At 34.4% G+C, this 12,275-nt stretch overlaps 1 protein-coding gene across 1 annotated transcript in view; it reads right to left on the reverse strand.

Moving 5' to 3' along the window:
- The window catches only part of LMBR1 (limb development membrane protein 1), a 243,155-nt gene that overhangs the window by 54,715 nt on the left and 176,165 nt on the right, over positions 1-12,275 (reverse strand). The window contains 3 exon segments of the mRNA XM_023727978.1: positions 2,259-2,336; positions 2,986-3,062; positions 7,674-7,754. Of these exon segments, the coding sequence (XP_023583746.1) occupies positions 2,259-2,336; positions 2,986-3,062; positions 7,674-7,754 (236 nt within the window).

The following is a 12,275-nucleotide window of genomic DNA, read 5'->3' on the forward strand; positions in this document are numbered from 1 at the left end:
AAAGATTTTTAAAAAGTAATGCTATAAATTTTTCTGAAACATTATACCCATCTCAAAACCTATCTTTAGCTAGAAATTAAAAAATGAAAAAAACAGAAAAAGTGATATTTATATAATTAGATCAGTCAGGCAAAATATAATTTCCTGCTGAAGTAGGAACATTTTCAAAGCTAGCTAATTAAAGGAATTACCCAAATACGTACTGTTTTACTAGTCAGCTTAAATTACATCTCACAGAAACAATAAGGATAATTAAAAATGCATAGTCAGACTAATAAAAAATAAACCACTAAATATTATTATACATACTACATATACATTCTAATTTTGACATAAAGAATAGCTATGGAAACCCTAGTGGCATAGTAGCTAAGAGTTTGGTTGCTAAGCAAAAGGTCAGCAGTTCGAATCCATAAGCTGCTCCTTGGAAACCCTATGGGGCAGTTCTACTCTGTCCTATAGGGTTGCTATGAGTCAGAATTGACTCAATGGCAACGAGTTTGGTTTTGATTTTGTATGTGATTTCATAATATAAATAAGGTAAGAGGAGGAATAATATCAGCTTTTTGAAGAAGAAATTAATGCTAATAGCTTAAAGACTGAGATGGAATATATTTTGGAAATATTCCATCTCAAGAGAAGACCTAGAGCCAGGATTAAGGTGATCTGACTTATTTACACAATCATACAATGAGCCTCTACTAGGTACAAGTCACTTTCTACTATGTACTTTGGAGGACGGTACAAAAATGTACTGTAGGAACTGGGACTTACCTAGTTTTGCTGTACATCCAAGTGGGTTAAAAAGTGAACAGGAAGTCAAAACAGTAGATAACTTCCTGCTCTATCAGTGGAATCAAGTATAAAAAAAAAGATAAGGTTGTACATGGAGGACGAGTCTTTTTTGTTGTTTGTTTTTAGACAGCAGTTTGAGCAAGTTAGTAGGCATACACTGGTGGAAAAGAGGCTGCAACTTAAATGAGAAAATAGGAAGAACATGTGGTACAAGGTCCTGGACATGGTTGGTGGGGGATCTGAATCAAGAATATAGCTAAATTTTCGTGTATATATATTCATATATACATATGAAATCAGAACCCTACCAACTCTCTCTCTATATATATATATACATATACGTATATGAGTTAGGTTTTCAAAGAACATGTATCTTTTTCTCAGACTGAGAAGGAACTAAGATAATTATTGGCTTTTCTATGAGAAAGATATATCATCTGGCACAAGGTGACATCAAAAGTATGAAATAGTTTTGAAGTTATTTCTATGGGAACGGGAGAGCTGATGAATAAGAAAAAATATAATAAAATGCCAATTTAGATACTCCTTAAGAATCTAAAACTTTATCATGACACCTAGAAAAAGTATGCCAAATATGAATATTCAGTGGTAATTATCTTCTACTTGAAGACTATACTCAAATAGGTGAACTGATAAAATATAATAAAATCATCAATTTTTAAACAAGAGATTAAAAAAAATAGTAATTCATGAAAAGGAGCACATGTGACTTCCCTTCCATTAAGTGTACATTCTGATTCAGTTTCATAAAAGGTGTGACTCTCTTGAAGCATTCATCTCTAATAAGGTATATATTTGGATCTTCTGCAAACTCAATGAATTCACCTAATACACTCTTTATACATCACTATTTTAACGAGCACTGATAATGCAAGGGTTAAGCACTGGGCTGCAAACCAAAAGGTTGGTGGTTTGAACCCACCCAGCAGCTCTGTGGGAGAAAGACCTGGCAATCTTCTCCTGTAAAGATTACAGCCTAGAAAACCTTATGGGCCAGTTCTACTCTGTCATGTGGGGTAACTCTGCTATGAATCAAAAACTGACTTGATAGCACCTAACAACCACTTCACTATTTTAGAGTATACATTTTCTTTAAGAATCACAAATATGAATTTCAGTAAAACCAGGGTAAATTCTGCCATGAAGTCTAAAAGGAAACTATAATACTTGAAAAACAGATGAGGTTGTACCTGGAGAAGGAGTGATTTTTGTTGTTGTTATTTGTTTTTAGAATATAAAAACAAAGAAAAATACAAAGGAAAAAATTAGAAACAAAAATCACAGTATATAAATACTGTTTATAAAGGCTCACTGCATAAAGAAATTCAGATAACTTGAAGTATATACACACACAAAGGTGAATGCTTTAGTTTCAAAACATTCCGCATATGTACAGAGCATTCTTTTGTAAAAGAAAGGCATGTTGAGTCATTTTACTTTACCCTTGTTCCCTTTGGCATGGCCGTTTCATCAACCAACAGGCAAAGAATATTACAGGCCACCAAGAGGACCGAGATGGACTACAACACAAAAAGCAGGCCATTAGTGCTCAATTTCAAGGACTTTTTATCAACACACATAATTAAAATCTAAATAACCAAATAAATGTTTCAGAATACAGCAAAAGCAGTCCAGGCCTGAATTACATGTATAACACTAAGGGAATCAGACTATCTACAAAATCTCCAGAATAAATTCTGCAAATTATTATTATTTCAAAGCTCGTGACAAAAGCTAATAATACAGAGACCCATTTACTAACTGATCTCACTAAATGGGGACAAAAAAAAACAAACAAACTCAGAAGCCTGCAGATTTAAAAGGTGGTAAAATGCCACCAGAGCTGATTTCGCACCGTACTTTCCATATCCCATCAGAGAGGCTGACGCAGGGCATCAGCAACACTTTGTCTTATTTTTCAATGAAGCAGAAGGCAGAATTTTTTGCTTTCATGAATAAACAAATAACCTTGTGGACTTTTCAAAAATTGCCATTAATTTCCATTTTTGCTCTATTGAGTTTTTACAGATAAAGGCATATACAGATTTCAATTATGTGGCTAGAAAACAAATTCACTAGAAACCATGTAGCTGAGGGGGTTGCCATACTCAAATGTCAAAATAAATGAAAAATAATTGGCTTTATGTAACTAGGCAAATGAATTCTTACTGTCTCTATAAGAAGGAGGACCATAACAGCAGGATACACCAAATTTCGTTCCCATGCTGAAGCCTTTTTTCGTCTCTCTGTTAGAAGGGAAAATAAAATAAAGTATTTCAGTAATTTCTAAAAATTCTCTCCAGATTCACATTTTAATTCCTTACTGCTACAAACAGTATTATTTTTACATAATTTTTTTCAAAATACATAAATTAAATTTTTCTCCCACAAACTATAAAAATTAACTTTTAAAACATTTTGCTCCATTAATGACTCAATCCTGTGATATTTGTATTTCAGCTCTATGAAGACATTTCATTTTTTAAGGAAATATATTGTTAATATACACCTTACTTAAAAAATTTAGAGATATTTGTATTTTATATAAATATACATGTTGGTATAGATACATATTTGAATAAATAAAGTAACAGGAATAAATATCTCCTCTAATCTCATATTCTAATGATAAACACTTCTGGTTTTCTAAAAGCTGGAAATAAACTTCTAGCTTTGATGGACTACCTTGTACCACATCAATCCTCAATCCAAGAACAATTGGGAAAGATGGATCAATTTAATAAAAAAAAAATTATATGAAGTTATCAGAGCATTATCAAGACAACTAAAACTTGAGAGCCAATATTCTACAAAATGCACTGAGGTGAGCCTTCCCTTTTGCACTACTTTCCACTGCAAGACATTTACCAATATATAATTAGAATGGACCCATGAGGCTCAGAAATCAGTAAGTAAATGGCAAAGATGTTAAAGCAAAGCTTTCAGCAAACTCAACAGAGCCTAGGAGACAACACTGGAGTTTAGGGTTACCGAGGCAACCACAACTTGAGAGATTATGATCATAATACAAACACAATAATGCTGTCGAGTCAATACCAACTCATACTGACCCTAAAGCACAGAGTAGAACTGCCCCTATTGAGTTTCCTAGGCTGCAATCTTTACGAAAGCATACTGCTACATCTTTCTCCCATGGAGCAGCTGGTGGGTTTGAGCCACCGACCTTTTGGTTAGCAGCCGAGTGCTTAACCACTGAGTCACCAGGGATCCTTATAATCATAGAGAAAAGGAAAGGGCGAAGAAATGAGCTAGACATTCAGTGTCACTTTTCTCCTTCAGGTATCAGAGGCTAAGGGGCTGAGAAACAGAAAGATGGGCTAAGAGGCTGAGAAGCTAAGCAAAGCTTCTGCCAGACTCATGTTTCCTGAAAGGCAAAATCTAGAGTTGCAGGTAAGTGAAGAAGATGGGATCACAGTAAAAAACAAGACAACCAGACTTTCAGTTGGGACCAAAGAAAAGCTACAGCCTAGGATTAATGCCAAACCAGAAATAGATCCATCCTAACAAAGACCAAAACCCAACCTCAAATGATCTCAAGCCTAGACAGATTAAATTTGATTTGTCCCTATTTCAACTACCTGCCAGAGCAAAAGTAAATCCTATCTTAAAGAAGAAAATATTATCTAGAGTTTCTATAATTTTGTTTAAAAATGTTTGGAATTCAATCAAAAATTACCAGAAGACAGGACCAAGATGAAAAAAAAGAGACACATAATTCATCCAGATATTGGACTTATCAGAAAGAGAACTTGAAATAACTGATTAATATATTCAATAAAATAAGTGATAAGACAACAAATTTCACAAGGGAATGTGAATCTATAAAAAATACACAAAGTCTAGAACTAAAAAATTTCACTAACTAAAGTTAAGAATTCAACAGTTTTGACAACAATTATGATGTAGCTAAAAAGAGTGAAATGGAATAGAGATCAGCAGAAAATATGACAGACTGAAGCATGGAAATAAAAAAAGGACAGAAAATACAGGAAAGAATGAGTGAAAAGGTCTAGCACATGTGTAACTGGATTCTGAAGAAACAAAAGAGAATGAGACAGAGGTAATATTTGATGAGATAATGACCAAGAATTTCCCCAAACGGATGGAAGACATTAAGCCACAGACTCAAGAAGCGCCATAGATTTCAAGAAGGATAAATACAAAGAAAACCAAACCTAAGCACATCAGAGCAAAACTGTTACAGACAAAAAGAAATCCGAAAAGCCCTTCAAACCAACAACAAAATGACTTTTAATCAGAAACCAGAAGACATTGGAATGACATCTTTACAGTGTTGAAACAAAATAATCCCCAAATAAGAATTTCAATTCACTAAAGGCAACTGTGAAGGCAAAATAAAAATGCTTTTAGATAAACAAACAGAAACTGAGAGAATTCACTGCAGGCAAACGGGCACTAAATGAAATACGGTTGTTAGATGCCATTGAGGTGATTCCAACTCATGGTGACTCTGTGTACAGAGTAGAACTGTTCCACAGAGTTTTCAAGGTATGCTTGGGGTCGCCACGGGTTGGAATCCACTCGACAGCATCTTTCAGAAGAACATCACCAGGGCTTACTTCTAAAACGCCTCTGGATGGGTTTGAACCACCAACCTTTTGGTTAGTAGTCAAGCACTTAAGGGTGTTTTCCAAGCAGAAGTTGAATGATCAATGGAAACACAAAATCGTAAGGAGGAATAGAGAGCAACAAAAAGAACAAATTTGTTGGAAAATCTAAGTGAATACTGACTACACAGAATGATGATGATGATGATGATGCTGTCATCCTCATTTTGTGGGGTAAGTAATGTAGATTTAAAATAAATTAAAACAGTAACATCAAAGCGGGTAAATAAGGTTCAGGTAGTAGAAAAAATACTAATTTATATTGAACTCTGATAAGTAAAGGTGCATTTGTAGTCTCTAAGGTACATATAAGAAGCCCCGGTGGCGCAATGGTTAAGCACTCGGCTACTATCCAAAAAGCCAGAGGTTCGAACCCACCAGCCACTCTGCAGGAGAAAAGACCTGGCGATCTGCTCCTGTAAAGATTACAGCCTTTTCTTTGGGGCAGTTCTACTCTGTCCTACAGGGTCGCTATGAGTCAAAATCGACTCAGCAGCACACAACAGCAACAGCAGCAGGGTAAGTAAGTAATATGTACAAGTAATAGAAAAACAGAATAATAAAAAAATTAATTAATCCAAAAGAATGCATGAAAGAGAAAAAAGAACATAAAACAGGTTGGACAGACAGTAAGATGGTAGTTATAAACCTATCAATAATTATTTAAAATAGATATGAACTAATTCTCCAATTAAAAGACTAAGATTATTTTATTAGATTTAATATGATTTATTATGTTGCTTATAAAAATACATCTTAAATAAAAGGACACAGCAACTTACAGCTAAAGGAAGCTGGTGTAGCTATACTAAAAGTAAACATGAAAGCAAGAAACATCCCTGTAAAGAAACAGGGACATTTCATGATAAGAGTTAATTGATAATGATGACCGTACACTTACAAATCTATATATATCTAATAATATAGATTCAAAATATATAAAGCAAAAATTGACAGAAATAAAAGAAGAACTAGACAATTCCACAATAGACATGGGATACTTTGACACACTTCTCTCAATAATATAATTAGCAGACAAAAAAATTGGTAAAGATGACCTAAACACTACGATTAACAAATTTGACCTAACTGACATGCGTGAGCGCATGTGGAAGAAAGGAGGGAGGGAGGAAAGAAGGAGAAGGTAGGGAGGGAGGGACAGAGAGAAAGAGAGAGAGACTTGCACCTCAAAATGACATGACAGAATACATATTATTTTCAAGGTACATGGAACATCTACCAAAACTGGCCATATGCTAGGTCATGAAGCAATTCCAAACAAATTTCAAAGGACTGAAAGTATTCCAAATGTTCTCTGATCATAGTAGAATTAAAATAAAAAAATCAGTTTCAAAAAGATGAACAGAAGATACCCATAAGTTTTAAAGTTAAGCAATATACTTCTAAATAATACATGGGTCAAAAAAAATAAATCACAATGATTTTAGAAAACATTTTAAACTAAATAATAACAAAAATACAACATATTAAAACTTGGGAGGTTCATCTAAATTTTCTTTGAGGGAAATTCACACCAATAAATGCATATGCTAAAAAGAAAGACATCTGAAAAACAATGAAAAAAGCATCCATCTCTAGAAACAAAAAAGAATAGCAAACTAATTCCAAAAAAAGTAGAGGAAAGAACATAAGAGAAATAATAAGAACTATAAATGTACAGCAAAGAAAAATCAACAAAAAAACTTGAGTTTATTAATAATTTCAGACAAGGACGAGAAATGTGGAGGAAAGAGAAGCATTCTGTAATAATGAAAGACAAGCCAAGAGAATATACAGATGCTAGACCTGATGTCATTAAAACATTAAACCAATGCTAGCAGCTGTCTGTTATATGGAAAATAAATTTAAAATAAACCTCTGTCTATTTAAATCACTTTGTCTGGTTTTCTGTTATCAGCAGATGAATACATTCATAACTGATAAAAATACAACATCAAGGAATCCTGTTTTCTTTGAAGAGCCATTTTGTATATATACAAAACAAAGCAAACAAACAAACAAAAAGAATAAACTTATGCTTATCCTCTACACAAACTAAAAGACTGTCTTTATCAACAACTTTGGACAGATTAGAAGCTCCTAATATAAAGTAAAAAGTCTACCTTTTATCTCATATTTTAGATTATAGTAAAGTCTTTAATAAGAAACCAAGACCAATACACAATTCATGAAAAAAATGTACAGTACCTAATTTTGTTTTCAGAGTCTTCACATTTTCAAGTTCTCGTTCTAACTTCATTATATTGTATTCCACTGACGATGACAGCCCTATCCAAAGCAGAAGTATTTTAGAAGTACACCAACAGAACCCCCAACAGTATACAACAAGGAGACTTCACATTAAGTTAAAATATAAAATAACATACTGCAAATCCTGATAATTGGTTATAAAAAACAAATGCTGCTGTGATTCACAAAAAAGTATACTCGTTTCTTTAGCAGTAAAAACCTCCATGTATTTGCTGATTAAGCCTACAGTTTTCTTAGAAAGTTTCTTACCTTGATAAGATTCTTCTTTGATCTATTATTAATTTTTTATTAGAAAAATATCATGTGACTATTTTAGAAAATGAAAGGAAATTAAGAAATTGCCTCTTCTTCATTCCACTCCCACCTCTCTAAGGTGACAATTGTTAACAATTTGGTTGATACTTCTGCACCCTTCACAGAAACAAATACATATAAATAATACATATAGTACATAATACATATAAATAAATAATACATATAGTGTTTTATTACAAACTTTGCAAGAAAGGGATCATATCATTTGATATCCATACGCCATTTGATTCCTTAGTTACTAATATATCCAAGTTGACAGGTACCTCTAACTCCTTAACAGATGAATACTATTCCATAGTATGGATGTACTACACTAATTTTATTCAGCATTACTCCATTTAGGAACAGAGGTTTTCTCAATTTTTTTTACCACTAAAAATAATGTTGCAGTAAACATTCCTGTATGGCACATCTAGTAGATTCTGGTTCTATTATTTCTGTAAGACAGATTCCCAAAATTGGGATTGCTAGGTCACAGGATATGTGCATTTACAATTTTAAGATATATTTCTAGGATACTTCCCCAAAATACTGTAATAATTTACATTTCTACAAATACCTTTTGGAATTTAGTTTCAGGACTTAGTTTATAACAACAGATTCTTAGATATGACACTGAAAACACAAACAAAAGACAAAATAGATAAATAGGATCTTATCAAAATTAAAAAACTTTAGTTCATCAAAGGACTTTACAAAGAAAGTAAAGTGATAAACTACAGATTGGGAGAAAATGTGGGCGGATCATATATCCAATAAGGGTTTAATATCCAGAATATATAAAGAACTCTTACACCTTAACAACAAAAAGACAAGCAACCCAATCAAAATGGGCAAAGGACCTGAATAGACATTTCACCAAAGAAGAAATATAAATGGCCAACAAGCACATGAAAAGATGCTCAATGTCATTAGTCTTAAAAGAAATGCAAATCAAAACCACAATGAGAAACCAACATTCATTGGTGTTTACCAGGGATGGAATGGGGAGTCAAGGGGAATCACTCTCTAGATAGACACTTTTGGTGATGGGAAAGGTAACATCAAATGTGGGTGAAGTATGCACAACTTGACTAAAGTAAATGATGTTACTAAGAAGTATACAGAGCCCTGGTGGCACAGTGGTTAAGAGCTACAGCTGCTAACCAAAAGGGTGCAGTTCAAAACACCAGCCTCTCCTTGGAAACCCTACAGGGCAGTTCTACTCCGTCGGAATTGACTTGACAGCAACAGGATTTTTTTCTTTTTGGTAAGAAGTATACAAGAATAAGGGATGTTTTTGGAAAATGCTACAACACATACAATTTTGCAACAACAGCCAAAAATATGTGTGTGGTTACATATACAGGGCTGCATGCATATACATGTATATAGTTAGGTATATGCTTGTATATATGTGCGCATGTATAGGTGTATCTCTGGCATATGTACATACATGTATGTGTGTGCTGCATATATATTTACATATATAATAAAGCATTGGAGCCCTGGTGGCCACGATGGTTAAGAGCTTGGCTGCTAACCAAAAGATCGGCAGTTCAAATCCACCAGTCACTCCTTCTTGGAAACCCTATGGGGCAGGTCTACTCTGTCCTATAGGGTGCTATGAGGCAGAACCGACTCAACAGCACATAACAACAACACAACAACATAATAAAGCACACAGGAGGTACTTCTTAGACATAACCAAATACCTCGCAGGATTCGGTTACTGAATTTGAAGGCTTAAGACCATGATCTTGTCGGACAACTGGATCAACTGGCATAATATACTTCATAAAGTTTATGTTCTAAATCTTAGTTTGAGGAGTATTATCTGGGGCCTTAAAAGCTTGTGAGTGGCCACTTAAGACACAACTATTGGTCTCTATTCATCTGGAATAAAAGAGAAAGGAAGAAGGAAACCAAAGACTCAAAGATGAAACTAATCTACAGGACTAACAGTATATACACAAACCTCAGCCTCATCTACCACGAGATCAAAGCTAGATGGTACCCAGCTACCACTACCAACTGTTCTGATCAGGGGCACAACATAATGGACTTTGATAGAATGGGAGAAAAATGTAGAACAAAACCCAAATTCTTAAAAAGTCCAAACTTATCAGACCAGTTGAGACTAGAGGAATCCCCAAGATTACGACTCTAAGAGAACCTTTACACTTTGCACTGAAACTACTCCCAGAGGTCACCTTTCAGCTAAATAAGACTGGCTCATAAAATAAACAATATCACCTGTGAATACTGTGCTCTTTTAAAAAATCATCTATATGAGACCAAACAGTCAACATTTACACTAAAGTAAAGATAAGAAGGTAACGTGGGGCAGGGACACTAGATTAATGGAAATGGAAATAATGAGAATGATGACACATTGTGAAAAATGTAACCAATGTCACTGAACAATTTGTATGGAAATTGTTAAATGGGAATCTAATTTGGTATGTAAACTTTCACTGAAACACAATAAAATATTATACATACAAAAAAACACAACGAGATAACACTTCACACCCACTAAGACGGCTCTGATTTAAAAAACAGAAAACAATAGGTGTTGACGAGGATGTGGAGAAATTGTAACCCTCATCCATTATTAGTGGCACTGTAAAATGGTACAGCCACTGTGGAAAACAATTAGGTGGTTTCTCAAAAAGTTAAATATAAAATTACCCTATGACCCAGCAATTCCATTCCTAGGTATACACTCAAAATAATGAAAGCAGGAACAGAAACAGATACTTGTACACCAGTATTCACTGCAGCACTATTCACAATAGCCAAAAGATGGAAACAACCTAAATGTCTATCAACAAATAGATGGATAAACAAAACGTGGTATATACATACAGTGGGATATTATTCAGCCATAAAGAGTAATGAAATTCTGATACATGCCACAACATGGGTGAACCTTGAAAACATTATGCTGAGTGAAATAAATCAGTCACAAAAAGACAAATATAGTATGATCCCACTTACATGAAATATCTAGAATAGGCAAGTGTAGAGAAACCCAAGTTTATTAGTGGGTTCCTCAAAGCAATTTACAAATACAATGCAATCACAATCCAAATACCAACAGCATTCTTTAAACAAATGGAAAAACTAATCGTTAAACTTTATATGGAAAGGAAGATGCCCCGGATAAGTAATGCACTATTGAAGAAGAAGGATAAAGTAGGAGAACTCACACTACCTGACCTCAGAACCTACCATACAGCTGGTACTGGTACAATGACAGATACATTGATCAATGGAACAGAATTGAGAACCCAGATGTAAATCCATCCACCTACGGTCACCTGATCTTCGACAAGGGCCCAAAGTCGATCAAATGGGGAACAGTCTTTTTAACAAACGGCGCTGGCAAAACTGGATGTCCATCTGCAAAAAAATGAAATGACCCATACCTCACACCATACACAAAAACTAATTCAATATGGATCAAAGACCTAAATATAAAGCTCAAAACTATAAAGTTCATAGAAGAAAAAATACGATCAACGCTAGAGGCCCTAATACACGGCATTACCAGGATACAAACCATAACCAACAACACACAGACTTCAGAAGATAAGCTAGATAACTGGAATCTTCTAAAAATTAAACACTAATGCTCATCAAAAGACTTCACCAAAAGAGTAAAAAGAGAACCTACACACTGGGATAAAGTTTTGGACATTTACAAGTCAGACAAAGGTCTAATCTCTAAAATCTACAAGAAAATCCAACACCTTTACAACAAAAAGACAAATAATCCAATTAAAAAATGGGTGAAGGAAATGAACAGACACTTCACCAAAGAAGACACTCAAGCGGCCAACAGACACATGAGCAAATGGTCACGATCACTAGCCATTAGAGAAATGCAAATCAAAACCACAGTGAGATACCATCTCACCCCAGCATTACTGGCACGAATCAAAAAAACTGGAAATAACAAATGTTGGAGAGGCTGCGGGGAGATCGTAACTCTTATGCACTGCTGGTGGGAATGCAAAATGATATAACCATTTTGGAAAATGATATGGCGCCTCCCTAGAAAGCTAGAAATAGAAATACATATGATCTAGCACCCACTCCTAGGAATATATCCTAGAGAAATAAGAGCCATCACTCGAATAAACACATGCACACCCATGTTCATGGCAGCATTGTTCACAATAGCAAAAAGATGGAAAAAACCTAGGTGCCCATCAACAGATGAATGGATAAACAAAC

The sequence above is a fragment of the Trichechus manatus genome, unplaced genomic scaffold, assembly GCF_000243295.1.
Source record: "Trichechus manatus latirostris isolate Lorelei unplaced genomic scaffold, TriManLat1.0 scaffold00020, whole genome shotgun sequence".
NCBI lineage: Eukaryota > Metazoa > Chordata > Mammalia > Sirenia > Trichechidae > Trichechus > Trichechus manatus.